The sequence below is a fragment of the Genypterus blacodes genome, unplaced genomic scaffold, assembly GCF_046128005.1.
Source record: "Genypterus blacodes isolate CSIRO-AG114 ecotype Tasmania unplaced genomic scaffold, CSIRO-AGI_Gbla_v1 ptg000337l_1, whole genome shotgun sequence".
Classification (NCBI taxonomy): Eukaryota; Metazoa; Chordata; class Actinopteri; order Ophidiiformes; family Ophidiidae; genus Genypterus; species Genypterus blacodes.
In genome coordinates, this window is record NW_027467122.1 from 189,855 (window position 1) to 215,654 (window position 25,800).

Below are 25,800 nucleotides of genomic sequence, written 5' to 3' on the forward strand. Positions count from 1 at the left end.
GATCAGGACATCAAACCCGGGGAGCCTGGAGTGTTTGGAGTCTCTGGTTCACTCACTTGGTGCAGACACACGAGCGTGTACAGAGCTTCTCCCGCCGCCACCGTCATCTCCATGTTGTGCTTCTGAAGGACCAACATGTCGAACACCAACTGCACACAGACCAGAAGGCCACCAGGTGAGGGAACAATCGGGACTCAAACCTTTACTGGCCCTAAGACCTGGACGGGCTCGTACCTTGAGGAAGTGCCGCGTGGCGATGAAGAGCGGCGTGTCCTTCTCCTGGTTCTTGGCGCACTGTTCAGCCAGAGGAGACAAAGCTTCCAAACACAGCTGGCTGACCTCTGAACTCATGCTGGAGACAAACGTCAAGGTCAACCAACCACAGAGGAACCAGATCTGAACCCTGAGAGGCTTTACCCTCATGCAGATCCACACTTTCATGGACTCGTTAGTTTGAGCTCAACCAGAGAGAGAAATCACTCAAACAGAAGATATTTGAAATACTAACATTGAACCAAACCACTTCCTGTACTGTGAATTTAGGTGTAAACACTGCCGATCTCACTGAGAATCAACACTCAATCCTTGTACGTGACCGTGTTCACACACGTGCAAACTTTGTGTGTGAAGCACTTGTGGATGTTCTGAGGCGAGTCCTTTGAGTGACAGGCCGGGAGGATACGAGGTCATTCCCAGCTCCAGGGAGAACATCAGGCTCTTGAAGAGTTCCTCTGGCAGCTGAGGGATCTTCTCTGGAAAGATCTTGCAGATGATCTTTGCAGGCTCCTTTGCAGCCTGATCCACCGTCTGGTTTGGATTTCAAAGTACCTGTGGTTGTCTGTGGACATCTGGAGATGAGGACAGCAGTTTAGTATCAAGTGCTCCAGTTTGATCATTTGTTGTGATCTGAGTGGGAGGCCTGAAGGTCTGTGTCCCTGCAGAGACATGAAGCTTCTCCTCTGGGAGCTTCAGCAGCGTTTGTGTTTTGCTGCTGGACTCCATGATCAAAGTCAATACAGCCTGAGAATAAACTGCTGAAGAAGTTTGCACAGCATTTTCATGTTTAATTTGATGTTTACCAAAGATCCCCAGGTTATTAAACAATATCAGAATATGTCCACAACCTTAGGGCTTCATTCGGTGATCTCAATGTGCTGACACTGCTGAATTTGCCAAACTCCTGTCTGTCACACGGTTCCCTCTCTTGATCAAACAGTCCCATGGTCGCTCTCAGGCTTTTGTTGCAGTAATAAACTATAATAAAGCTTCTTTTTGGTTGGTTGGACGTAAAGGAGCAGTTCCCCTAGCATACACAGTGTAAGTTCAACCTTATGATCCCCATAAAGACATCTAACCCATAATAGCTCTACAGTCTTGCTTCCTAGTGATTCCCTAACAACCAGCTGGCAGTGACACAAGTTGCAGTTTGGATCTAAACCTAAATGCATCCTGATCTGAAGGTAGAGAGCTGCATCTTCATCAACTCTTACCTCTGATCACAAACTCTGTGTGGTGAGCAAAAGAAAGTGATGGTGGAGACGATGAATGGATGAATGTCTCTCATCTCATCCCACCTTTGACCCTGAAGAATGGCAGCACCCGTTCAGATTCTGCTCCATCTGCAGTGAGATCTTGTGGAGCCGAGCTGAGCGCCGCCACTTCCTGGAGACCTCAGATGATTTTTGAACTGATGTGACAATGAGACATCCAGACCTTCTTCCTGAGGTGAAGGGGACTCCAGAGTCTCAGGGACTCTGAGGAGTCATGGTTTATGAATCAGTGGAAACCTTTCACTTCTTTTCAGTCTTTGTCACTTTGATGAAACTTGATGCAGCCGTGGAATCGTTCCATCTTAAAGTCACATGGAGCTCCTGAGGCTGAAACCGTCTCAACCTTATTAACCTTTATTCAAAAGCACACAGATCTGCTGCTTATTTACTGAAGGCAGCTCCTTGATGTGTCATTATAGACACATGATAATACAATGTTTGTGTGTGTGTGTGTGTGTGTGTGTGTGTGTGTGTGTGTGTGTGTGTGTTTGGGGCGATGTTTTGAAGGTATAAAGGTGCTGAGTTTCTTCCTCCAACATCATCCTGACACAGAAACCTGCTGCTGCAACATCAGCTCCTCTTCATCACCACTGAGGTCAGTGTCTTAACTTTGTTTGGTCTGATTCTGTGATGCCTTTACTGTCTGAATAAAAGCTCAGTCATCTGGACTCCTTCCATGTCTCTATTCCACAGATGGCATCCTTTCTTCCGCTCCTCACGCTCCTCACTGTGGCTCTGGTGAGTCAAACACACACTCAGGTTCTTAGGGCTTCATCTTCCATTCCAACTGTGTAGTGCTCTGTGCTTTCTACTTCATCTTCCTCACTTTCTCTCCTCCTTAGTTTATTGTCTTCAGATCTTCTTCATTCTCTTGTTGATATCTTAACAGGAATTTGACTCCATTGCTTTTTGATTTTCCCTCTGACTTTGTGTTTCTTCTTCCTTTACAGTTTGCCTCAGCTGAAGGTCGGTCCTGCTTCCTTCCTTTGATTACATGTTGTGCAAATGAACATGAACACAATCATTGATACATTTTGATTGACTGACTGGTTCTGTGTGTTAGGGCACTGTAGGCATCCTTCCAGGGTTTGGGGCCGGTGTTACGGTCGTTATTTCCTGCCTGTATTGAGGCCTCTGAGCATGCCTGACGCTGAGGTAACCAATCAGCTTCCAGCTGCTCTTTAGTCATTTCACCTTTAGTTCAGAGGTTTTCCTGAATTTTAAAAGTTCATTCAGACTCTTTTCTTGTTTTTAATCTCTTTCTCCTTTCTCCTCTCGTTAAGTCTTATTGCATGGGAAGGGGGGGACATTTGGCCTCCTACCACAACTTCAGAGAACGGAACTGTGTGCTGAGATTGATCCGGGCGAGATTGCACAGAGCTCGCAACACCTGGACTGGACTTTACGACGCCCTTAAGGTCAGTAAAGAACAAGGAAAGAAAAATCCTCCCAGAGTTGCATGAGGACACGTCAGTCAGTTGATCTCAGAAGAGTGATGCCTACTGTGGCCAATCACATTAATGTGGGGGAGGAGAGGACACGCCCCCTCCAAGTCAGAAGGCAGATCTCCGTCCAACTAAAAAATGTTACAACTCATCTCACATTTCCTTGGACTCTGAAGAAGGAGAAGGAGAGACTTTGACTCAATGTCGACGTGGTTCCTTAAGATAAGATAAGATAAGAGATAAGCTAAGATAAGATCGTTTATTTAAGTCATTTTGCATGCAACTGACAGCAATCACACACAATTGAAATTTGTCTTGCACCCCCTACATATCACACACACAAACACATGCACTACAGAGGGGGTGCAGGGCAGCCATTTTTCGGCGCCCGTGGAGCAGTTGGGGGTTCGGTGCCTTGCTCATGTGCACCTCGGCAGTGCTCTGGAGGCAAACTGGCAACTCACTAGCTACCAGTCTGCTTACTTGGTCCACATGGGGGACTTGAACCGGCGACCCTCCGGTTCCCAAACGGAATCTCTACAGACTGAGCTACTGCCTCGCCAAATTTGTGTAGCACACTTGACTCTTATTGTGTTTGGTAACTTTATTCTCCCCTGACTTTGCTTTCTCTGCCTTTCCTGACTGAAAAGCCGTCCTGCTGCAAGATGCCTGATTACATTCACTCTCTTTCTGCACGAGTAGAGAACACAATGAAAATGTGACTCATCGTCATGTCATCCTGTCTTAAAGTGACAGTGCACCATTTCCTGGTCTGGGTCTTCAATGGCAAAAACCCATCCTGGTCACATTGGATGAGTTATGGAGCTTTATGAAGTATTAACAGTTAGAAAGGGCAAACTGACACATAAGCTCAGAGTACACACATATACAAGTACCAACTATTCAATTAACAATCATTTTCCACATCCATCCTCTTCCAGGAGGGTCGCTGGTTCTACACCGATGGCTCCAGATTTAACTACAGACCCTGGAATCACAGGGAACCCAACAACTTGTGGAATGAGGACTGTGCGGAGATGTACTCCTCAGGTACCAAATACTCACTGTATCCTTGGCAACCAGGGCCACCAGGGGCACCAGGGGGGACTGGATCTGGACTGGATCGTTTGTGCTGTTAGAGTTAAAGATGCCACAAAGACAAAGAATGAAACCTTCATCACACAGACCACAGAGATCCAAACTGTTGTCTAATGTCTGACGTCTTTCCACAGGACGCTTCAACGACCTCAAGTGTAAAAATCGAAGATCCTTCGTATGCGCCAAACGCGCGTGATGACCTTCGTCATCCTACCATCAGGTCCAACTCATCCTAAACAACAGGCCTCAATGATGTCATCATTTGGAAGGCTGATCCACTGTGGAGGCGTTGTAACAAACATCAACAGAATCACCTCCCTCCTTCATTCATCATCAAACTCAAGCTTTCATTGTGATGCTAAAGTTCTGGCTCTGTTCTGATTGTGGTGAGAGTGAAACCTGCTTGGATTCAATAAACTACTTGCATTCTGAATTTGGTTGAGCTTCTTTCTTTCTTTAAAGCTCATTTTAGTTTGTATTCTTATTTGGGGTCCCAGCACAAAATGCTGAAACGCTCAAATGGTAATTTGATCTTTTCTGCTAGATTTGCCTCCAGCGGAAAAACGCAAACCGACAAATTGACTAAATAATTTCAAAATCACAAAATGTTTCCAATATTTGACGTATAAAGTTATTCTGTTTCTGTTTTATGACTCAATCTTCTTTGTATTCTACTCGGATCCACTTCCAGCTCCAGTGGACTTGGGTCAGTTTGTCATGACCCAAGTTTCACTTCACAGACTTGTTGACTTGGAAAGACTCGAAAAAAAGAAAAGGAAAAAAAATAGAATTATTTTCGTCATCCCAAATCTGATCAGTAAAGTAATCAAAGCAGAAATCATGAAATCAATCCCAACTTCCTCCAGCAGAGGGCAGAGCTGCTCACACTAACGAGCAGACTGAACCTGAACGCATCATAATAATTAATAACTTTATTCAGCGGGCAGATTAAAGACATTACAACAAAGCAAACATGTAAAGAAAAAAGCAGAGGCGTGATTTTATACAATACATTTATGTACACGTATACACTTTAACAAACGCACAGAGCAGCTGATCAGAGTCTCTGCTTCAGTCCAGTGTGAGGTGGATCAGCTGTAGAAATACAATGAGACAAACCTTCAGGCAGAGGCCACGCCCCTCGTGTTTGCTTCCACGGGGGCAAAGTAAAAACTACAAGAGCAAAAAAAGCAAACCACAAAGGTCAAAGCCTCAACTGTCGCACTTCCTGTTGGATTGGTTTAGGCCGTCGTATGAAAACGTTTCAGTCCAGACTTTTGTCTTTAAACTTTTCTTACAATTCTTCAGAATGTATGAATGTATGTTCACCCTTAACTCCTCGCCATCCCTTTGGTTTCATCAACACAAGCTCCTGTGCAGCATCAGCAACCCCAACGACCGCTGTTGTCATGGCAACTGTGTGTGTGTGCGTGCGTGCGTGCGTGTGTGTGTTTGTGTGTGTTGTAGGCACATTTGTCACTGTTGTCCAATGAAGATTCAGCTCACACACACACAGAACAATCAACAAACAAAGGCACTCTGGGAAGGATTTCTGGGTAAATGTGTCAGAACGGAGACTTACCATGATCTGTGTGTGTGTGTGTGTGTGTGTGTGTGTGTGTGTGTGTGTGTGTGTGTGTGTGTGTGTGTGTGTCTGGGAGCCTCCAGGTACGTGAGCGAGGTCACAGCAAAGGTCTAGGAGCCGCCGTTCTGGGCTTGATGCTCTGGCTGAGTGCGTCTCCGTGGTTACTGCGCCGTCGGTCTGGGCTGGAGGGGGCGGGGCAGGAGAGGCGGGGGTGTCGAAACAAGACATCCACAAATGAGAGAAAGGGGCTAAACAGGCAACGACCCCCTCCCAGGAGAGAGGCAGACACACCCTCCTTTCAGGTCTCTAACTGTTGTGTTCAAAATTCTTCTTCAGGCCAGCAACAAGGACTTCAAGGAGAGGGAGAGAGAGGCCACACTTAGGCTGTTTATCAAGCAATAGAGGTTAAAGTTGTGATGCAGAGTATCTGACTCAGCTGAGATCTCATGGTCTCAGCTGAGGTCTCATGGTCTCAGCTGAGGTCTCATGGTCTCAGTTGAGGTCTCATGCTGCTTCAAATGGTCCACAGACTTCACGCAGTTAACTGTCTACATTTCCACAACATGAGCCCGAACCTTGGATTTCCATACAATTTATACTGTTCAGTGTGTGTGTCTTCTTCGTGTTGGTTTGTGGTTGGTGCACAGGCGTGTCCACGCCCATCGGCACACGATTCCCTCTTCTCAGGTCCTGTGCATTACAGATAGTATAGAAGTAGTGCATCTTGCCGTATCTGGCGATGGTATGCCAGTGGGGGTCTTCTCCTCTTGCTGACAATGTACCCTTTTGTCAGTTATACATTTCCTAAATTGGAACTCGGTATTGAGCTTCCTGTTGAACATGGGCTTTCTGAGAATCTCTTCTCTGTGAGGCTCTTATGTTGGAGGCCCACTTGAGGCCTTTACACTAACACAGTACTTTCCACTAGGTCACAGCCGCCTAGTTCAGGGGTCTTCAACGGTTTTCAGGCCAAGGACCCCCAAACTGATGGAGAGATGGAGCAGGGACCCCCTTCTAAATATATTGTATAAAATTGTTTTTTATATCAAACTGGGCCTAGTGTCCTGTAGAAACATAGCTACCCTGTTAATGTGCATTAAATTCTAAGCTATGCGGCGAGGTTCCCCGTGAGGTTCCCGGTGAGGTTCCCGGTGAGGTTCCCGGTGAGGTTCCCGGTGAGCTTCGTGGCTGGGGAGGCACTGACTCTTTCGAAATCAGATTTACAAATATATACAAATTCAACAGAGAGCAATGCACTCTCTCAAATGCAACAAATTCAACCACATCTAGAAAATGATGACATTTTCCCAAATTTGACAAATATTTGAATTTGCCCCAAACTTGCTGCAAATGATCCTGGTGCCATCTAGATGATGTAGTTGAGATTCTGGAGCTCTCGCTCTTTCCTTGTCGAAGAGACGGCCCTTTCACAGAAATGACCCATTTGATCATTGGTAACACTGACATTTTTGTGACACCCAGTTATGAAATGAATACATATAAAACACTCTTCAACCTCCATAGCTCTGTAGCCCTGTAGGTTTTGGGACACAAAAGTCCAAATGTTGGAAGACTAAAGTCCTAATATCCAGAGAATTAGACAGCTGAGCCTCAGCACAATGTCTTTAATGTGACACAAACTGTGTTTTGCTGCTGGACTCCATGATCAAAGTCAATACAGCCTGAGAATAAACTGCTGAAGAAGTTTGCACAGCATTTTCATGTTTAATTTGATGTTTACCAAAGATCCCCAGGTTATTAAACAATATCAGAATATGTCCACATCCTTAGGGCTTCATTCAGTGATCTCAATGTGCTGACACTGCTGAATTTGCCAAACTCCTGTCTGTCACACGCTTCCCTCTCTTGATCAAGCAGTCCCATGGTCGCTCTCAGGCTTTTGTTGCAGTAATAAACTATAATAAAGCTTCTTTTTGGTTGGTTGGACGTAAAGGAGCAGTTCCCCTAGCATACACAGTGTAAGTTCAACCTTATGGTCCCCATAAAGACATCTAACCCATAATAGCTCTACAGTCTTGCTTCCTAGTGATTCCCTAACAACCAGCTGGCAGTGACACAAGTTGCAGTTTGGATCTAAACCTAAATGCATCCTGATCTGAAGGTAGAGAGCTGCATCTTCATCAACTCTTACCTCTGATCACAAACTCTGTGTGGTGAGCAAAAGAAAGTGATGGTGGAGACGATGAATGGATGAATGTCTCTCATCTCATCCCACCTTTGACCCTGAAGAATGGCAGCACCCGTTCAGATTCTGCTCCATCTGCAGTGAGATCTTGTGGAGCCGAGCTGAGCGCCGCCACTTCCTGGAGACCTCAGATGATTTTTGAACTGATGTGACAATGAGACATCCAGACCTTCTTCCTGAGGTGAAGGGGACTCCAGAGTCTCAGGGACTCTGAGGAGTCATGGTTTATGAATCAGTGGAAACCTTTCACTTCTTTTCTATCTTTGTCACTTTGATGAAACTTGATGCAGCCGTGGAATCGTTCCATCTTAAAGTCACATGGAGCTCCTGAGGCTGAAACCGTCTCAACCTTATTAACCTTTATTCAAAACCACACAGATCTGCTGCTTATTTACTGAAGGCAGCTCCTTGATGTGTCATTATAGACACATGATAATACAATGTTTGTGTGTGTGTGTGTGTGTGTGTGTGTGTGTGTGTGTGTGTGTGTGTGTGTGTTTGGGGCGATGTTTTGAAGGTATAAAGGTGCTGAGTTTCTTCCTCCAACATCATCCTGACACAGAAACCTGCTGCTGCAACATCAGCTCCTCTTCATCACCACTGAGGTCAGTGTCTTAACTTTGTTTGGTCTGATTCTGTGATGCCTTTACTGTCTGAATAAAAGCTCAGTCATCTGGACTCCTTCCATGTCTCTATTCCACAGATGGCATCCTTTCTTCCGCTCCTCACGCTCCTCACTGTGGCTCTGGTGAGTCAAACACACACTCAGGTTCTTAGGGCTTCATCTTCCATTCCAACTGTGTAGTGTTCTGTGCTTTCTACTTCATCTTCCTCACTTTCTCTCCTCCTTAGTTTATTGTCTTCAGATCTTCTTCATTCTCTTGTTGATATCTTAACAGCAATTTGACTCCATTGCTTTTTGATTTTCCCTCTGACTTTGTGTTTCTTCTTCCTTTACAGTTTGCCTCAGCTGAAGGTCGGTCCTGCTTCCTTCCTTTGATTACATGTTGTGCAAATGAACATGAACACAATCATTGATACATTTTGATTGACTGACTGGTTCTGTGTGTTAGGGCACTGTTGGCATCATTGCAGAGGTTGGGGCCGGTGTCACGGTCGTTATTTCCTGCCTGTATTGAGGCCTCTGAGCATGCCTGACGCTGAGGTAACCAATCAGCTTCCAGCTGCTCTTTAGTCATTTCACCTTTAGTTCAGAGGTTTTCCTGAATTTTAAAAGTTCATTCAGACTCTTTTCTTGTTTTTAATCTCTTTCTCCTTTCTCCTCTCGTTAAGTCTTATTGCATGAGAATGGGGGGACATTTGGCCTCCTACCACAACTTCAGAGAACGGAACTGTGTGCTGAGATTTATCCGGGCGAGATTTCACAGAGCTCGCAACACCTGGACTGGACTTTACGACGCCCTTAAGGTCAGTAAAGAACAAGGAAAGAAAAATCCTCCCAGAGTTGCATGAGGACACGTCAGTCAGTTGATCTCAGAAGAGTGATGCCTACTGTGGCCAATCACATTAATGTGGGGGAGGAGAGGACACGCCCCCTCCAAGTCAGAAGGCAGATCTCCGTCCAACTAAAAAATGTTACAACTCATCTCACATTTCCTTGGACTCTGAAGAAGGAGAAGGAGAGACTTTGACTCAATGTCGACGTGGTTCCTTAAGATAAGATAAGATAAGAGATAAGCTAAGATAAGATCGTTTATTTAAGTCATTTTGCATGCAACTGACAGCAATCACACACAATTGAAATTTGTCTTGCACCCCCTACATATCACACACACAAACACATGCACTACAGAGGGGGTGCAGGGCAGCCATTTTTCGGCGCCCGTGGAGCAGTTGGGGGTTCGGTGCCTTGCTCATGTGCACCTCGGCAGTGCTCTGGAGGCAAACTGGCAACTCACTAGCTACCAGTCTGCTTACTTGGTCCACATGGGGGACTTGAACCGGCGACCCTCCGGTTCCCAAACGGAATCTCTACAGACTGAGCTACTGCCTCGCCAAATTTGTGTAGCACACTTGACTCTTATTGTGTTTGGTAACTTTATTCTCCCCTGACTTTGCTTTCTCTGCCTTTCCTGACTGAAAAGCCGTCCTGCTGCAAGATGCCTGATTACATTCACTCTCTTTCTGCACGAGTAGAGAACACAATGAAAATGTGACTCATCGTCATGTCATCCTGTCTTAAAGTGACAGTGCACCATTTCCTGGTCTGGGTCTTCAATGGCAAAAACCCACCCTGGTCACATTGGATGAGTTATGGAGCTTTATGAAGTATTAACAGTTAGAAAGGGCAAACTGACACATAAGCTCAGAGTACACACATATACAAGTACCAACTATTCAATTAACAATCATTTTCCACATCCATCCTCTTCCAGGAGGGTCGCTGGTTCTACACCGATGGCTCCAGATTTAACTACAGACCCTGGCATCACGGGGAACCCAACAACTGGAGGAATGAGGACTGTGCGGAGATGTACTCCTCAGGTACCAAATACTCACTGTATCCTTGGCAACCAGGGCCACCAGGGGCACCAGGGGGGACTGGATCTGGACTGGATCGTTTGTGCTGTTAGAGTTAAAGATGCCACAAAGACAAAGAATGAAACCTTCATCACACAGACCACAGAGATCCAAACTGTTGTCTAATGTCTGACGTCTTTCCACAGGACGCTTCAACGACCGCAGGTGTGGAGATAGAAGATCCTTCGTATGCGCCAAACACGCGTGATGACCTTCATCATCCTACCATCAGGTCCAACTCATCCTAAACAACAGGCCTCAATGATGTCATCATTTGGAAGGCTGATCCACTGTGGAGGCGTTGTAACAAACATCAACAGAATCACCTCCCTCCTTCATTCATCATCAAACTCAAGCTTTCATTGTGATGCTAAAGTTCTGGCTCTGTTCTGATTGTGGTGAGAGTGAAACCTGCTTGGATTCAATAAACTACTTGCATTCTGAATTTGGTTGAGCTTCTTTCTTTCTTTAAAGCTCATTTTAGTTTGTATTCTTATTTGGGGTCCCAGCACAAAATGCTGAAACGCTCAAATGGTAATTTGATCTTTTCTGCTAGATTTGCCTCCAGCGGAAAAACGCAAACCGACAAATCGACTAAATAATTTCAAAATCACAAAATGTTTCCAATATTTGACATATAAAGTTATTCTGTTTCTGTTTTATGACTCAATCTTCTTTGTTTTCTACTCGGATACACTTCCAGCTCCAGTGGACTTGGGTCAGTTTGTCATGACCCAAGTTTCACTTCACAGACTTGTTGACTTGGAAAGACTCGAAAAAAAGAAGAAAAAAAAAAAAAATAGAATTATTGTCGTCATCCCAAATCTGATCAGTAAAGTAATACTCTGTAGCACTTTGGGATTGTTCCTAACTATGCAAAGTGCTCTACAAATAAAATGTATTATTATTATTATTATTATAAATGCAGAAATCATGAAATCAATCCCAACTTCCTCCAGCAGAGGGCAGAGCTGCTCACACTAACGAGCAGACTGAACCTGAACGCATCATAATAATTAATAACTTTATTCAGCGGGCAGATTAAAGACATTACAACAAAGCAAACATGTAAAGAAAAAAGCAGAGGCGTGATTTTATACAATACATTTATGTACACGTATACACTTTAACAAACGCACAGAGCAGCTGATCAGAGTCTCTGCTTCAGTCCAGTGTGAGGTGGATCAGCTGTAGAAATACAATGAGACAAACCTTCAGGCAGAGGCCACGCCCCCTCGTGTTTGCTTCCACGGGGGCAAAGTAAAAACTACAAGAGCAAAAAAAGCAAACCACAAAGGTCAAAGCCTCAACTGTCGCACTTCCTGTTGGATTGGTCAGGCCGTCGTATGAAAACGTTTCAGTCCAGACTTTTGTCTTTAATCTTTTCTTACAATTCTTCAGAATGTATGAATGTATGTTCACCCTTAACTCCTCGCCATCCCTTTGGTTTCATCAACACAAGCTCCTGTGCAGCATCAGCGACCCCAACGACCGCTGTTGTCATGGCAACTGTGTGTGTGTGCTTGCGTGCGTGCGTGTGTGTGTGTGTGTTTGTGTGTGTTGTAGGCACATTTGTCACTGTTGTCCAATGAAGATTCAGCTCACACACACACAGAACAATCAACAAACAAAGGCACTCTGGGAAGGATTTCTGGGTAAATGTGTCAGAACGGAGACTTACCATGATCTGTGTGTGTGTGTGTGTGTGTGTGTGTGTGTGTGTGTGTCTGTGTGTGTCTGGGAGCCTCCAGGTACGTGAGCGAGGTCACAGCAAAGGTCTAGGAGCCGCCGTTCTGGGCTTGATGCTCTGGCTGAGTGCGTCTCCGTGGTTACTGCGCCGTCGGTCTGGGCTGGAGGGGGCGGGGCAGGAGAGGCGGGGGTGTCGAAACAAGACATCCACAAATGAGAGAAAGGGGCTAAACAGGCAACGACCCCCTCCCAGGAGAGAGGCAGACACACCCTCCTTTCAGGTCTCTGACCGTCTTTTCTACCCACAGTTCTTCGGGGCAGAGGGGGCGGGGCTGAAGGTGGCTGACTGGTTGGTTCGGAGGCAGCGTCGGTTTCCAGTGGTTATTTCACGCACAGTAGGCCGCCCACGTTGGCCACAAACTCCTCCAGGCTCTTGAGGAAGGCCACCTTCTGCTTGCGGTCCATGGTGGGCGGCCTGCTGCTCGCTGTCAGCTTGTTAAAGGCGTCGGCCAGCCGCTGGTAGATAACGGCGTCTCTCTGAGAGGACAGCAGCGTCTCCACCAGCTCAGAGTACTCCGCCTCACGGGAACAAGCAGAGAACATGCCAACGTCAGCCAGAAGGAGGTCTGAACACTGAGCTGTGCTGCACATCACCACTAGAGGGCCTCTGGAGGCATGAAAACATTTACACTACGCTTTTCTAAACGTCTTTGTCTTCTGAACCTAATCCAGCTAAAGAAATCTAAAATGAAAATGTAATCATTTGTCACTGTTGGCACAAATGTAGCAAATAAAATCAGGAATTCTTGGAAAATAAAATCCCCTCACATGGACTTCCTACTCCAGAGGGTTCGATTGAACGTCCTGATCATGACGTCGATGCTCTGGAACTTTCAGAGCATCGACGTCACGATCAGGACATCAAACCCGGGGAGCCTGGAGTGTTTGGAGTCTCTGGTTCACTCACTTGGTGCAGACACACGAGCGTGTACAGAGCTTCTCCCGCCGCCACCGTCATCTCCATGTTGTGCTTCTGAAGGACCAACATGTCGAACACCAACTGCACACAGACCAGAAGGCCACCAGGTGAGGGAACAATCGGGACTCAAACCTTTACTGGCCCTAAGACCTGGACGGGCTCGTACCTTGAGGAAGTGCCGCGTGGCGATGAAGAGCGGCGTGTCCTTCTCCTGGTTCTTGGCGCACTGTTCAGCCAGAGGAGACAAAGCTTCCAAACACAGCTGGCTGACCTCTGAACTCATGCTGGAGACAAACGTCAAGGTCAACCAACCACAGAGGAACCAGATCTGAACCCTGAGAGGCTTTACCCTCATGCAGATCCACACTTTCATGGACTCGTTAGTTTGAGCTCAACCAGAGAGAGAAATCACTCAAACAGAAGATATTTGAAATACTAACATTGAACCAAACCACTTCCTGTACTGTGAATTTAGGTGTAAACACTGCCGATCTCACTGAGAATCAACACTCAATCCTTGTACGTGACCGTGTTCACACACGTGCAAACTTTGTGTGTGAAGCACTTGTGGATGTTCTGAGGCGAGTCCTTTGAGTGACAGGCCGGGAGGATACGAGGTCATTCCCAGCTCCAGGGAGAACATCAGGCTCTTGAAGAGTTCCTCTGGCAGCTGAGGGATCTTCTCTGGAAAGATCTTGCAGATGATCTTTGCAGGCTCCTTTGCAGCCTGATCCACCGTCTGGTTTGGATTTCAAAGTACCTGTGGTTGTCTGTGGACATCTGGAGATGAGGACAGCAGTTTAGTATCAAGTGCTCCAGTTTGATCATTTGTTGTGATCTGAGTGGGAGGCCTGAAGGTCTGTGTCCCTGCAGAGACATGAAGCTTCTCCTCTGGGAGCTTCAGCAGCGTTTGTGTTTTGCTGCTGGACTCCATGATCAAAGTCAATACAGCCTGAGAATAAACTGCTGAAGAAGTTTGCACAGCATTTTCATGTTTAATTTGATGTTTACCAAAGATCCCCAGGTTATTAAACAATATCAGAATATGTCCACAACCTTAGGGCTTCATTCGGTGATCTCAATGTGCTGACACTGCTGAATTTGCCAAACTCCTGTCTGTCACACGCTTCCCTCTCTTGATCAAGCAGTCCCATGGTCGCTCTCAGGCTTTTGTTGCAGTAATAAACTATAATAAAGCTTCTTTTTGGTTGGTTGGACGTAAAGGAGCAGTTCCCCTAGCATACACAGTGTAAGTTCAACCTTATGATCCCCATAAAGACATCTAACCCATAATAGCTCTACAGTCTTGCTTCCTAGTGATTCCCTAACAACCAGCTGGCAGTGACACAAGTTGCAGTTTGGATCTAAACCTAAATGCATCCTGATCTGAAGGTAGAGAGCTGCATCTTCATCAACTCTTACCTCTGATCACAAACTCTGGGTGGTGAGCAAAAGAAAGTGATGGTGGAGACGATGAATGGATGAATGTCTCTCATCTCATCCCACCTTTGACCCTGAAGAATGGCAGCACCCGTTCAGATTCTGCTCCATCTGCAGTGAGATCTTGTGGAGCTGAGCTGAGCGCCGCCACTTCCTGGAGACCTCAGATGATTTTTGAACTGATGTGACAATGAGACATCCAGACCTTCTTCCTGAGGTGAAGGGGACTCCAGAGTCTCAGGGACTCTGAGGAGTCATGGTTTATGAATCAGTGGAAACCTTTCACTTCTTTTCAGTCTTTGTCACTTTGATGAAACTTGATGCAGCCGTGGAATCGTTCCATCTTAAAGTCACATGGAGCTCCTGAGGCTGAAACCGTCTCAACCTTATTAACCTTTATTCAAAAGCACACAGATCTGCTGCTTATTTACTGAAGGCAGCTCCTTGATGTGTCATTATAGACACATGATAATACAATGTTTGTGTGTGTGTGTGTGTGTGTGTGTGTGTGTGTTTGGGGCGATGTTTTGAAGGTATAAAGGTGCTGAGTTTCTTCCTCCAACATCATCCTGACACAGAAACCTGCTGCTGCAACATCAGCTCCTCTTCATCACCACTGAGGTCAGTGTCTTAACTTTGTTTGGTCTGATTCTGTGATGCCTTTACTGTCTGAATAAAAGCTCAGTCATCTGGACTCCTTCCATGTCTCTATTCCACAGATGGCATCCTTTCTTCCGCTCCTCACGCTCCTCACTGTGGCTCTGGTGAGTCAAACACACACTCAGGTTCTTAGGGCTTCATCTTCCATTCCAACTGTGTAGTGCTCTGTGCTTTCTACTTCATCTTCCTCACTTTCTCTCCTCCTTAGTTTATTGTCTTCAGATCTTCTTCATTCTCTTGTTGATATCTTAACAGGAATTTGACTCCATTGCTTTTTGATTTTCCCTCTGACTTTGTGTTTCTTCTTCCTTTACAGTTTGCCTCAGCTGAAGGTCGGTCCTGCTTCCTTCCTTTGATTACATGTTGTGCAAATGAACATGAACACAATCATTGATACATTTTGATTGACTGACTGGTTCTGTGTGTTAGGGCACTGTAGGCATCCTTCCAGGGTTTGGGGCCGGTGTTACGGTCGTTATTTCCTGCCTGTATTGAGGCCTCTGAGCATGCCTGACGCTGAGGTAACCAATCAGCTTCCAGCTGCTCTTTAGTCATTTCACCTTTAGTTCAGAGGTTTTCCTGAATTTTAAAAGTTCATTCAGACTCTTTTCTTGTTTTTAATCTCTTTCTCCTTTCTCCTCTCGTTAAGTCTTATTGCATGGGAAGGGGGGGACATTTGGCCTCCTACCACAACTTCAGAGAACGGAACTGTGTGCTGAGATTGATCCGGGCGAGATTGCACAGAGCTCGCAACACCTGGACTGGACTTTACGACGCCCTTAAGGTCAGTAAAGAACAAGGAAAGAAAAATCCTCCCAGAGTTGCATGAGGACACGTCAGTCAGTTGATCTCAGAAGAGTGATGCCTACTGTGGCCAATCACATTAATGTGGGGGAGGAGAGGACACGCCCCCTCCAAGTCAGAAGGCAGATCTCCGTCCAACTAAAAAATGTTACAACTCATCTCACATTTCCTTGGACTCTGAAGAAGGAGAAGGAGAGACTTTGACTCAATGTCGACGTGTTTCCTTAAGATAAGATAAGATAAGAGATAAGCTAAGATAAGATCGTTTATTTAAGTCATTTTGCATGCAACTGACAGCAATCACACACAATTGAAATTTGTCTTGCACCCCCTACATATCACACACACAAACACATGCACTACAGAGGGGGTGCAGGGCAGCCATTTTTCGGCGCCCGTGGAGCAGTTGGGGGTTCGGTGCCTTGCTCATGTGCACCTCGGCAGTGCTCTGGAGGCAAACTGGCAACTCACTAGCTACCAGTCTGCTTACTTGGTCCACATGGGGGACTTGAACCGGCGACCCTCCGGTTCCCAAACGGAATCTCTACAGACTGAGCTACTGCCTCGCCAAATTTGTGTAGCACACTTGACTCTTATTGTGTTTGGTAACTTTATTCTCCCCTGACTTTGCTTTCTCTGCCTTTCCTGACTGAAAAGCCGTCCTGCTGCAAGATGCCTGATTACATTCACTCTCTTTCTGCACGAGTAGAGAACACAATGAAAATGTGACTCATCGTCATGTCATCCTGTCTTAAAGTGACAGTGCACCATTTCCTGGTCTGGGTCTTCAATGGCAAAAACCCATCCTGGTCACATTGGATGAGTTATGGAGCTTTATGAAGTATTAACAGTTAGAAAGGGCAAACTGACACATAAGCTCAGAGTACACACATATACAAGTACCAACTATTCAATTAACAATCATTTTCCACATCCATCCTCTTCCAGGAGGGTCGCTGGTTCTACACCGATGGCTCCAGATTTAACTACAGACCCTGGAATCACAGGGAACCCAACAACTTGTGGAATGAGGACTGTGCGGAGATGTACTCCTCAGGTACCAAATACTCACTGTATCCTTGGCAACCAGGGCCACCAGGGGCACCAGGGGGGACTGGATCTGGACTGGATCGTTTGTGCTGTTAGAGTTAAAGATGCCACAAAGACAAAGAATGAAACCTTCATCACACAGACCACAGAGATCCAAACTGTTGTCTAATGTCTGACGTCTTTCCACAGGACGCTTCAACGACCTCAAGTGTAAAAATCGAAGATCCTTCGTATGCGCCAAACGCGCGTGATGACCTTCGTCATCCTACCATCAGGTCCAACTCATCCTAAACAACAGGCCTCAATGATGTCATCATTTGGAAGGCTGATCCACTGTGGAGGCGTTGTAACAAACATCAACAGAATCACCTCCCTCCTTCATTCATCATCAAACTCAAGCTTTCATTGTGATGCTAAAGTTCTGGCTCTGTTCTGATTGTGGTGAGAGTGAAACCTGCTTGGATTCAATAAACTACTTGCATTCTGAATTTGGTTGAGCTTCTTTCTTTCTTTAAAGCTCATTTTAGTTTGTATTCTTATTTGGGGTCCCAGCACAAAATGCTGAAACGCTCAAATGGTAATTTGATCTTTTCTGCTAGATTTGCCTCCAGCGGAAAAACGCAAATCGACAAATTGACTAAATAATTTCAAAATCACAAAATGTTTCCAATATTTGACGTATAAAGTTATTCTGTTTCTGTTTTATGACTCAATCTTCTTTGTATTCTACTCGGATCCACTTCCAGCTCCAGTGGACTTGGGTCAGTTTGTCATGACCCAAGTTTCACTTCACAGACTTGTTGACTTGGAAAGACTCGAAAAAAAGAAAAGGAAAAAAAATAGAATTATTTTCGTCATCCCAAATCTGATCAGTAAAGTAATCAAAGCAGAAATCATGAAATCAATCCCAACTTCCTCCAGCAGAGGGCAGAGCTGCTCACACTAACGAGCAGACTGAACCTGAACGCATCATAATAATTAATAACTTTATTCAGCGGGCAGATTAAAGACATTACAACAAAGCAAACATGTAAAGAAAAAAGCAGAGGCGTGATTTTATACAATACATTTATGTACACGTATACACTTTAACAAACGCACAGAGCAGCTGATCAGAGTCTCTGCTTCAGTCCAGTGTGAGGTGGATCAGCTGTAGAAATACAATGAGACAAACCTTCAGGCAGAGGCCACGCCCCTCGTGTTTGCTTCCACGGGGGCAAAGTAAAAACTACAAGAGCAAAAAAAGCAAACCACAAAGGTCAAAGCCTCAACTGTCGCACTTCCTGTTGGATTGGTTTAGGCCGTCGTATGAAAACGTTTCAGTCCAGACTTTTGTCTTTAAACTTTTCTTACAATTCTTCAGAATGTATGAATGTATGTTCACCCTTAACTCCTCGCCATCCCTTTGGTTTCATCAACACAAGCTCCTGTGCAGCATCAGCAACCCCAACGACCGCTGTTGTCATGGCAACTGTGTGTGTGTGCGTGCGTGCGTGCGTGTGTGTGTTTGTGTGTGTTGTAGGCACATTTGTCACTGTTGTCCAATGAAGATTCAGCTCACACACACACAGAACAATCAACAAACAAAGGCACTCTGGGAAGGATTTCTGGGTAAATGTGTCAGAACGGAGACTTACCATGATCTGTGTGTGTGTGTGTGTGTGTGTGTGTGTGTGTGTGTGTGTGTGTGTGTGTGTCTGGGAGCCTCCAGGTACGTGAGCGAGGTCACAGCAAAGGTCTAGGAGCCGCCGTTCTGGGCTTGATGCTCTGGCTGAGTGCGTCTCCGTGGTTACTGCGCCGTCGGTCTGGGCTGGAGGGGGCGGGGCAGGAGAGGCGGGGGTGTCGAAACAAGACATCCACAAATGAGAGAAAGGGGCTAAACAGGCAACGACCCCCTCCCAGGAGAGAGGCAGACACACCCTCCTTTCAGGTCTCTAACTGTTGTGTTCAAAATTCTTCTTCAGGCCAGCAACAAGGACTTCAAGGAGAGGGAGAGAGAGGCCACACTTAGGCTGTTTATCAAGCAATAGAGGTTAAAGTTGTGATGCAGAGTATCTGACTCAGCTGAGATCTCATGGTCTCAGCTGAGGTCTCATGGTCTCAGCTGAGGTCTCATGGTCTCAGTTGAGGTCTCATGCTGCTTCAAATGGTCCACAGACTTCACGCAGTTAACTGTCTACATTTCCACAACATGAGCCCGAACCTTGGATTTCCATACAATTTATACTGTTCAGTGTGTGTGTCTTCTTCGTGTTGGTTTGTGGTTGGTGCACAGGCGTGTCCACGCCCATCGGCACACGATTCCCTCTTCTCAGGTCCTGTGCATTACAGATAGTATAGAAGTAGTGCATCTTGCCGTATCTGGCGATGGTATGCCAGTGGGGGTCTTCTCCTCTTGCTGACAATGTACCCTTTTGTCAGTTATACATTTCCTAAATTGGAACTCGGTATTGAGCTTCCTGTTGAACATGGGCTTTCTGAGAATCTCTTCTCTGTGAGGCTCTTATGTTGGAGGCCCACTTGAGGCCTTTACACTAACACAGTACTTTCCACTAGGTCACAGCCGCCTAGTTCAGGGGTCTTCAACGGTTTTCAGGCCAAGGACCCCCAAACTGATGGAGAGATGGAGCAGGGACCCCCTTCTAAATATATTGTATAAAATAGTTTTTTATATCAAACTGGGCCTAGTGTCCTGTAGAAACATAGCTACCCTGTTGATGTGCATTAAATTCTAAGCTATGCGGCGAGGTTCCCGGTGAGGTTCCCGGTGAGGTTCCCGGTGAGGTTCCCGGTGAGGTTCGTGGCTGGGGAGGCACTGACTCTTTCGAAATCAGATTGACAAATATATACCAATTCAACAGAGAGCAATGCACTCTCTCAAATGCAACAAATTCAACCACATCTAGAAAATGATGACATTTTCCCAAATTTGACAAATATTTGAATTTGCCCCAAACTTGCTGCAAATGATCCTGGTGCCATCTAGATGATGTAGTTGAGATTCTGGAGCTCTCGCTCTTTCCTTGTCGAAGAGACGGCCCTTTCACAGAAATGACCCATTTGATCATTGGTAACACTGACATTTTTGTGACACCCAGTTATGAAATGAATACATATAAAACACTCTTCAACCTCCATAGCTCTGTAGCCCTGTAGGTTTTGGGACACAAAAGTCCAAATGTTGGAAGACTAAAGTCCTAATATCCAGAGAATTAGACAGCTGAGCCTCAGCACAATGTCTTTAATGTGACACAAACTGTGTTTTGCTGCTGGACTCCATGATCAAAGTCAATACAGCCTGAGAATAAACTGCTGAAGAAGTTTGCACAGCATTTTCAGAATATGTCCACATCCTTAGGGCTTCATTCAGTGATCTCAATGTGCTGACACTGCCTAATTTGCCAAACTCCTGTCTGTCACACGCTTCCCTCTCTTGATCAAACAGTCCCATGGTCGCTCTCAGGCTTTTGTTGCAGTAATAAACTATGATACAGCTTCTTTTTGGTTGGTTGGACGTAAAGGAGCAGTTCCCCTAGCATACACAGTGTAAGTTCAACCTTATGGTCCCCATAAAGACATCTAACCCATAATAGCTCTACAGTCTTGCTTCCTAGTGATTCCCTAACAACCAGCTGGCAGTGACACAAGTTGCAGTTTGGATCTAAACCTAAATGCATCCTGATCTGAAGGTAGAGAGCTGCATCTTCATCAACTCTTACCTCTGATCACAAACTCTGGGTGGTGAGCAAAAGAAAGTGATGGTGGAGACGATGAATGGATGAATGTCTCTCATCTCATCCCACCTTTGACCCTGAAGAATGGCAGCACCCGTTCAGATTCTGCTCCATCTGCAGTGAGATCTTGTGGAGCCGAGCTGAGCGCCGCCACTTCCTGGAGACCTCAGATGATTTTTGAACTGATGTGACAATGAGACATCCAGACCTTCTTCCTGAGGTGAAGGGGACTCCAGAGTCTCAGGGACTCTGAGGAGTCATGGTTTATGAATCAGTGGAAACCTTTCACTTCTTTTCTATCTTTGTCACTTTGATGAAACTTGATGCAGCCGTGGAATCGTTCCATCTTAAAGTCACATGGAGCTCCTGAGGCTGAAACCGTCTCAACCTTATTAACCTTTATTCAAAGCACACAGATCTGCTGCTTATTTACTGAAGGCAGCTCCTTGATGTGTCATTATAGACACATGATAATACAATGTTTGTGTGTGTGTGTGTGTGTGTGTGTGTGTGTTTGGGGCGATGTTTTGAAGGTATAAAGGTGCTGAGTTTCTTCCTCCAACATCATCCTGACACAGAAACCTGCTGCTGCAACATCAGCTCCTCTTCATCACCACTGAGGTCAGTGTCTTAACTTTGTTTGGTCTGATTCTGTGATGCCTTTACTGTCTGAATAAAAGCTCAGTCATCTGGACTCCTTCCATGTCTCTATTCCACAGATGGCATCCTTTCTTCCGCTCCTCACGCTCCTCACTGTGGCTCTGGTGAGTCAAACACACACTCAGGTTCTTAGGGCTTCATCTTCCATTCCAACTGTGTAGTGTTCTGTGCTTTCTACTTCATCTTCCTCACTTTCTCTCCTCCTTAGTTTATTGTCTTCAGATCTTCTTCATTCTCTTGTTGATATCTTAACAGGAATTTGACTCCATTGCTTTTTGATTTTCCCTCTGACTTTGTGTTTCTTCTTCCTTTACAGTTTGCCTCAGCTGAAGGTCGGTCCTGCTTCCTTCCTTTGATTACATGTTGTGCAAATGAACATGAACACAATCATTGATACATTTTGATTGACTGACTGGTTCTGTGTGTTAGGGCACTGTTGGCATCATTGCAGAGGTTGGGGCCGGTGTCACGGTCGTTATTTCCTGCCTGTATTGAGGCCTCTGAGCATGCCTGACGCTGAGGTAACCAATCAGCTTCCAGCTGCTCTTTAGTCATTTCACCTTTAGTTCAGAGGTTTTCCTGAATTTTAAAAGTTCATTCAGACTCTTTTCTTGTTTTTAAATCTCTTTCTCCTTTCTCCTCTCGTTAAGTCTTATTGCATGAGAAGCGGGGGACATTTGGCCTCCTACCACAACTTGAGAGAACGGAACTGTGTGCTGAGATTGATCCGGGCGAGATTTCACAGAGCTCGCAACACCTGGACTGGACTTTACGACGCCCTTAAGGTCAGTAAAGAACAAGGAAAGAAAAATCCTCCCAGAGTTGCATGAGGACACGTCAGTCAGTTGATCTCAGAAGAGTGATGCCTACTGTGGCCAATCACATTAATGTGGGGGAGGAGAGGACACGCCCCCTCCAAGTCAGAAGGCAGATCTCCGTCCAACTAAAAAATGTTACAACTCATCTCACATTTCCTTGGACTCTGAAGAAGGAGAAGGAGAGACTTTGACTCAATGTCGACGTGTTTCTTTAGTTAGTTTCTTCTCTGTGAGGGTTGATTGACATGTTTGTAACCTAACACAGCAAACAAAAGTACATCACTACAGTGCTGAAGGGCTTTCAGAGAGAATTTAGGCTTTAGAAAATGATGACTTTGACTTCACTCCATCTTAGAAAGACAAGAAATACTTTTTTCCTCCTCATTACTTTTGTCAAAAGCACCACAGACCTCTGAAGTCTTCTTCACAGTGAGAGAACACAACCAGACAGATTCATTACATTACATTACGATCACTTAGCAGACGCTTTAATCCAAAGCGACTTACATTACATTACCACCCATTACAGAGGGGGGAGTAATTGAGAGTTTGCTGCCTTGCTCAGGGGCACCTCGGCAGGGACTTGAACCGGAGACCCTCCGGTTCCCAAACGGAACCTCTACAGACTGAGCTACTGCCTCGCCAAATTTGTGTAGCACACTTGACTCTTATTGTGTTTGGTAACTTTATTCTCCCCTGACTTTGCTTTCTCTGCCTTTCCTGACTGAAAAGCCGTCCTGCTGCAAGATGCCTGATTACATTCACTCTCTTTCTGCACGAGTAGAGAACACAATGAAAATGTGACTCATCATCATTTCATCCTGTCTTAAAGTGACAGTGCACCATTTCCTGGTCTGGGTCTTCAATGGCAAAAACCCATCCTGGTCACATTGGATGAGTTATGGAGCTTTATGAAGTATTAACAGTTAGAAAGGGCAAACTGACACATAAGCTCAGAGTACACACATATACAAGTACCAACTATTCAATTAACAATCATTTTCCACATCCATCCTCTTCCAGGAGGGTCGCTGGTTCTACACCGATGGCTCCAGATTTAACTACAGACCCTGGAATCACAGGGAACCCAACAACTGGAGGAATGAGGACTGTGTGGAGATGTACTCCTCAGGTACCAAATACTCACTGTATCCTTGGCAACCAGGGCCACCAGGGGCACCAGGGGGGACTGGATCTGGACTGGATCGTTTGTGCTGTTAGAGTTAAAGATGCCACAAAGACAAAGAATGAAACCTTCATCACACAGACCACAGAGATCCAAACTGTTGTCTAATGTCTGACGTCTTTCCACAGGACGCTTCAACGACCTCAAGTGTGGAGATAGAAGATCCTTCGTATGCGCCAAACGCGCGTGATGACCTTCATCATCCTACCATCAGGTCCAACTCATCCTAAACAACAGGCCTCAATGATGTCATCATTTGGAAGGCTGATCCACTGTGGAGGCGTTGTAACAAACATCAACAGAATCACCTCCCTCCTTCATTCATCATCAAACTCAAGCTTTCATTGTGATGCTAAAGTTCTGGCTCTGTTCTGATTGTGGTGAGAGTGAAACCTGCTTGGATTCAATAAACTACTTGCATTCTGAATTTGGTTGAGCTTCTTTCTTTCTTTAAAGCTCATTTTAGTTTGTATTCTTATTTGGGGTCCCAGCACAAAATGCTGAAACGCTCAAATGGTAATTTGATCTTTTCTGCTAGATTTGCCTCCAGCGGAAAAACGCAAATCGACAAATCGACTAAATAATTTCAAAATCACAAAATGTTTCCAATATTTGACGTATAAAGTTATTCTGTTTCTGTTTTATGACTCAATCTTCTTTGTTTTCTACTCGGATCCACTTCCAGCTCCAGTGGACTTGGGTCAGTTTGTCATGACCCAAGTTTCACTTCACAGACTTGTTGACTTGGAAAGACTCGAAAAAAAGAAAAGAAAAAAAAAAAGAATTATTGTCGTCATCCCAAATCTGATCAGTAAAGTAATCAAAGCAGAAATCATGAAATCAATCCCAACTTCTTCCAGCAGAGGGCAGAGCTGCTCACACTAAAGAGCAGACTGAACCTGAACGCATCATAATAATTAATAACTTTATTCAGCGGGCAGATTAAAGACATTACAACAAAGCAAACATGTTAAGAAAAAAGCAGAGGCGTGATTTTATATAATAAATGTATGTACATTATTGAAAAAAGGACTGAGCTGAGGGTCCTTCTTCATGTTCGTTGTTTTTGGTGGTGAATGATGAGGCAAAGATGAACTAAAATCTTCAGATGAGTTTTACTGGAATAAGACATTGAAGAGCGCTCGTCCTGCCCCCGTCATTGTGTCGTGGGTCAGGCCGTGAGTTTCCACGTACATTTGCATTTATGCCGCAAACACAAGGCCCTTCGGTAACCTCCTTTGATCTGAAGATGCTCCCCCTGACTGCCCGTCAATGACTGCCCTGCCCTGTTGACAGATATGTGTTATCAAGCCCTCCTGAAGTGAGAAGCTGTAAATGCTTGTATTTATTGCTCCACCAACAGACTTTCCCGGAGCCAGCCATTTGGTCACTGCAACCACACTGACCCCAGTTCCTGCATTTAGCTATATGTTTGACATTAATTGTTATATTCCAACAACATGTATACACTTAAACAAACACACAGAGCAGCTGATCAGAGTCTCTGCTTCAGTCCAGTGTGTGCGTGGATCAGCTGTAGAAAAACAATGAGACAAACCTTCAGGCAGAGGCCACGCCCCCTCATGTTTGCTTCCACAGGGGCAAAGTAAAAACCACAAGAGCAAAAAAATCAAACCACAAAGGTCAAAGCCTCAACAGTCGCACTTCCTGTTGGATTGGTCAGGCCGTCGTATGAAAACGTTTCAGTCCAGACTTTTGTCTTTGAACTTTTCTTACAATTCTTCAGAATGTATGAATGTATGTTCACCCTTAACTCCTCGCCATCCCTTTGGTTTCATCAACACAAGCTCCTGTGCAGCATCAGCGACCCCAAAGACCGCTGTTGTCATGGCAACTCTGTGTGTGTGTGTGTGTGTGTGTGTGTGTGTGTGTGTGGTAGGCATGTTTGTCACTGTTGTCCAATGACGATTCAGCTCACACACACACAGAACTCACTTACTCCAGAATTACTCATTACGATCATTACGATCATTTCTCCTGTCTGACTTTGTTTTCCTGCCTCTGTAGTCCAGTCACACACTTCCTGTCTGTTGACAATAGCTTTTCCCACTGCCAGCGCCAAACAAATCCAAGCCAGACTCTCATTAACCTCAAACAATATGGCATCAGCAGTAAACTCCAATTAAACCTCACAGAACCCCAAACATGAATGATTCAGTTAGTTTAATATGTCTTCCTGTCATTCATTGCAGTGATTGCTTCTGATGTTCTTCCGTAGATTTGGTCCCTCTTCTTCTGCACACTTCAGACCTACAGACACCATTCACACATCAAAGTGCTCAGAGTGTTAATATTCAGCATTCACTTGCCTCAGTTAAGGTCAGAGTACATGAT

At 45.3% G+C, this 25,800-nt stretch overlaps 6 protein-coding genes across 6 annotated transcripts; 4 read left to right on the plus strand and 2 right to left on the minus strand.

Annotated features, from left to right (window-relative positions):
* Window positions 1-2: 2 nt before the first annotated feature.
* Window positions 3-1,222, minus strand: LOC142988614 (exportin-4-like). The gene is made up of 4 exons (XM_076137830.1): window positions 1,160-1,222; window positions 683-807; window positions 235-352; window positions 3-149 (listed from the first exon to the last, which is right to left on the minus strand). The coding sequence occupies exons 1-4, from the start codon at window positions 1,220-1,222 to the stop codon at window positions 3-5; spliced, it is 453 nt and encodes a 150-aa protein (XP_075993945.1).
* Window positions 1,223-2,049: 827 nt separating this feature from the next.
* On the plus strand, window positions 2,050-4,526 carry LOC142988578 (galactose-specific lectin nattectin-like). Its single transcript, XM_076137776.1, has 7 exons — window positions 2,050-2,145; window positions 2,244-2,288; window positions 2,501-2,516; window positions 2,614-2,705; window positions 2,834-2,968; window positions 3,937-4,045; window positions 4,228-4,526. The coding sequence occupies exons 2-7, from the start codon at window positions 2,244-2,246 to the stop codon at window positions 4,287-4,289; spliced, it is 459 nt and encodes a 152-aa protein (XP_075993891.1). The 5' UTR covers window positions 2,050-2,145; the 3' UTR covers window positions 4,290-4,526.
* Window positions 4,527-8,400: 3,874 nt separating this feature from the next.
* LOC142988580 (galactose-specific lectin nattectin-like) lies at window positions 8,401-10,870 on the plus strand. The gene is made up of 7 exons (XM_076137778.1): window positions 8,401-8,489; window positions 8,588-8,632; window positions 8,845-8,860; window positions 8,958-9,049; window positions 9,178-9,312; window positions 10,281-10,389; window positions 10,572-10,870. Exons 2-7 carry the CDS (start codon window positions 8,588-8,590, stop codon window positions 10,631-10,633), a joined length of 459 nt encoding a protein of 152 aa, XP_075993893.1. The 5' UTR covers window positions 8,401-8,489; the 3' UTR covers window positions 10,634-10,870.
* A 565-nt stretch (window positions 10,871-11,435) lies between these two features.
* LOC142988615 (exportin-4-like) lies at window positions 11,436-14,247 on the minus strand. The gene is made up of 5 exons (XM_076137831.1): window positions 14,185-14,247; window positions 13,708-13,832; window positions 13,260-13,377; window positions 13,082-13,174; window positions 11,436-12,693 (listed from the first exon to the last, which is right to left on the minus strand). Exons 1-5 carry the CDS (start codon window positions 14,245-14,247, stop codon window positions 12,496-12,498), a joined length of 597 nt encoding a protein of 198 aa, XP_075993946.1. The 3' UTR covers window positions 11,436-12,495.
* Window positions 14,248-15,058: 811 nt separating this feature from the next.
* On the plus strand, window positions 15,059-17,535 carry LOC142988577 (galactose-specific lectin nattectin-like). Its single transcript, XM_076137775.1, has 7 exons — window positions 15,059-15,154; window positions 15,253-15,297; window positions 15,510-15,525; window positions 15,623-15,714; window positions 15,843-15,977; window positions 16,946-17,054; window positions 17,237-17,535. Exons 2-7 carry the CDS (start codon window positions 15,253-15,255, stop codon window positions 17,296-17,298), a joined length of 459 nt encoding a protein of 152 aa, XP_075993890.1. The 5' UTR covers window positions 15,059-15,154; the 3' UTR covers window positions 17,299-17,535.
* Window positions 17,536-21,329: 3,794 nt separating this feature from the next.
* Window positions 21,330-23,872, plus strand: LOC142988588 (galactose-specific lectin nattectin-like). The gene is made up of 7 exons (XM_076137787.1): window positions 21,330-21,402; window positions 21,501-21,545; window positions 21,758-21,773; window positions 21,871-21,962; window positions 22,092-22,226; window positions 23,283-23,391; window positions 23,574-23,872. Exons 2-7 carry the CDS (start codon window positions 21,501-21,503, stop codon window positions 23,633-23,635), a joined length of 459 nt encoding a protein of 152 aa, XP_075993902.1. The 5' UTR covers window positions 21,330-21,402; the 3' UTR covers window positions 23,636-23,872.
* The last annotated feature ends 1,928 nt before the right edge of the window (window positions 23,873-25,800 follow it).

What these genes read in the sequence shown, in the direction of transcription:
- LOC142988614 (XM_076137830.1), bottom strand. Translation starts at nt 1,222, where the DNA reads ATGGGACTGTTTGATCAAGAGAGGGAACCGTGTGACAGACAGGAGTTT. An exon ending in CTGGAGCTGGGAATGACCTC is followed by an intron (nt 353 to 682) that starts GTATCCTCCCGG and finishes GTTTGTCTCCAG; the next exon opens with CATGAGTTCAGAGGTCAGCC. An exon ending in CCACGCGGCACTTCCTCAAG is followed by an intron (nt 150 to 234) that starts GTACGAGCCCGT and finishes GTCTGTGTGCAG; the next exon opens with TTGGTGTTCGACATGTTGGT.
- LOC142988578 (XM_076137776.1), top strand. Translation starts at nt 2,244, where the DNA reads ATGGCATCCTTTCTTCCGCTCCTCACGCTCCTCACTGTGGCTCTG. An exon ending in TGAGCATGCCTGACGCTGAG is followed by an intron (nt 2,706 to 2,833) that starts GTAACCAATCAG and finishes CCTCTCGTTAAG; the next exon opens with TCTTATTGCATGGGAAGGGG. An exon ending in GACTTTACGACGCCCTTAAG is followed by an intron (nt 2,969 to 3,936) that starts GTCAGTAAAGAA and finishes ATCCTCTTCCAG; the next exon opens with GAGGGTCGCTGGTTCTACAC.
- LOC142988580 (XM_076137778.1), top strand. Translation starts at nt 8,588, where the DNA reads ATGGCATCCTTTCTTCCGCTCCTCACGCTCCTCACTGTGGCTCTG. An exon ending in TGAGCATGCCTGACGCTGAG is followed by an intron (nt 9,050 to 9,177) that starts GTAACCAATCAG and finishes CCTCTCGTTAAG; the next exon opens with TCTTATTGCATGAGAATGGG. An exon ending in TGCGGAGATGTACTCCTCAG is followed by an intron (nt 10,390 to 10,571) that starts GTACCAAATACT and finishes GTCTTTCCACAG; the next exon opens with GACGCTTCAACGACCGCAGG.
- LOC142988615 (XM_076137831.1), bottom strand. Translation starts at nt 14,247, where the DNA reads ATGGGACTGCTTGATCAAGAGAGGGAAGCGTGTGACAGACAGGAGTTT. An exon ending in AGTTTGGCAAATTCAGCAGT is followed by an intron (nt 13,833 to 14,184) that starts GTCAGCACATTG and finishes AATCCAAACCAG; the next exon opens with ACGGTGGATCAGGCTGCAAA. An exon ending in CCACGCGGCACTTCCTCAAG is followed by an intron (nt 13,175 to 13,259) that starts GTACGAGCCCGT and finishes GTCTGTGTGCAG; the next exon opens with TTGGTGTTCGACATGTTGGT.
- LOC142988577 (XM_076137775.1), top strand. Translation starts at nt 15,253, where the DNA reads ATGGCATCCTTTCTTCCGCTCCTCACGCTCCTCACTGTGGCTCTG. An exon ending in TGAGCATGCCTGACGCTGAG is followed by an intron (nt 15,715 to 15,842) that starts GTAACCAATCAG and finishes CCTCTCGTTAAG; the next exon opens with TCTTATTGCATGGGAAGGGG. An exon ending in GACTTTACGACGCCCTTAAG is followed by an intron (nt 15,978 to 16,945) that starts GTCAGTAAAGAA and finishes ATCCTCTTCCAG; the next exon opens with GAGGGTCGCTGGTTCTACAC.
- LOC142988588 (XM_076137787.1), top strand. Translation starts at nt 21,501, where the DNA reads ATGGCATCCTTTCTTCCGCTCCTCACGCTCCTCACTGTGGCTCTG. An exon ending in TGAGCATGCCTGACGCTGAG is followed by an intron (nt 21,963 to 22,091) that starts GTAACCAATCAG and finishes CCTCTCGTTAAG; the next exon opens with TCTTATTGCATGAGAAGCGG. An exon ending in TGTGGAGATGTACTCCTCAG is followed by an intron (nt 23,392 to 23,573) that starts GTACCAAATACT and finishes GTCTTTCCACAG; the next exon opens with GACGCTTCAACGACCTCAAG.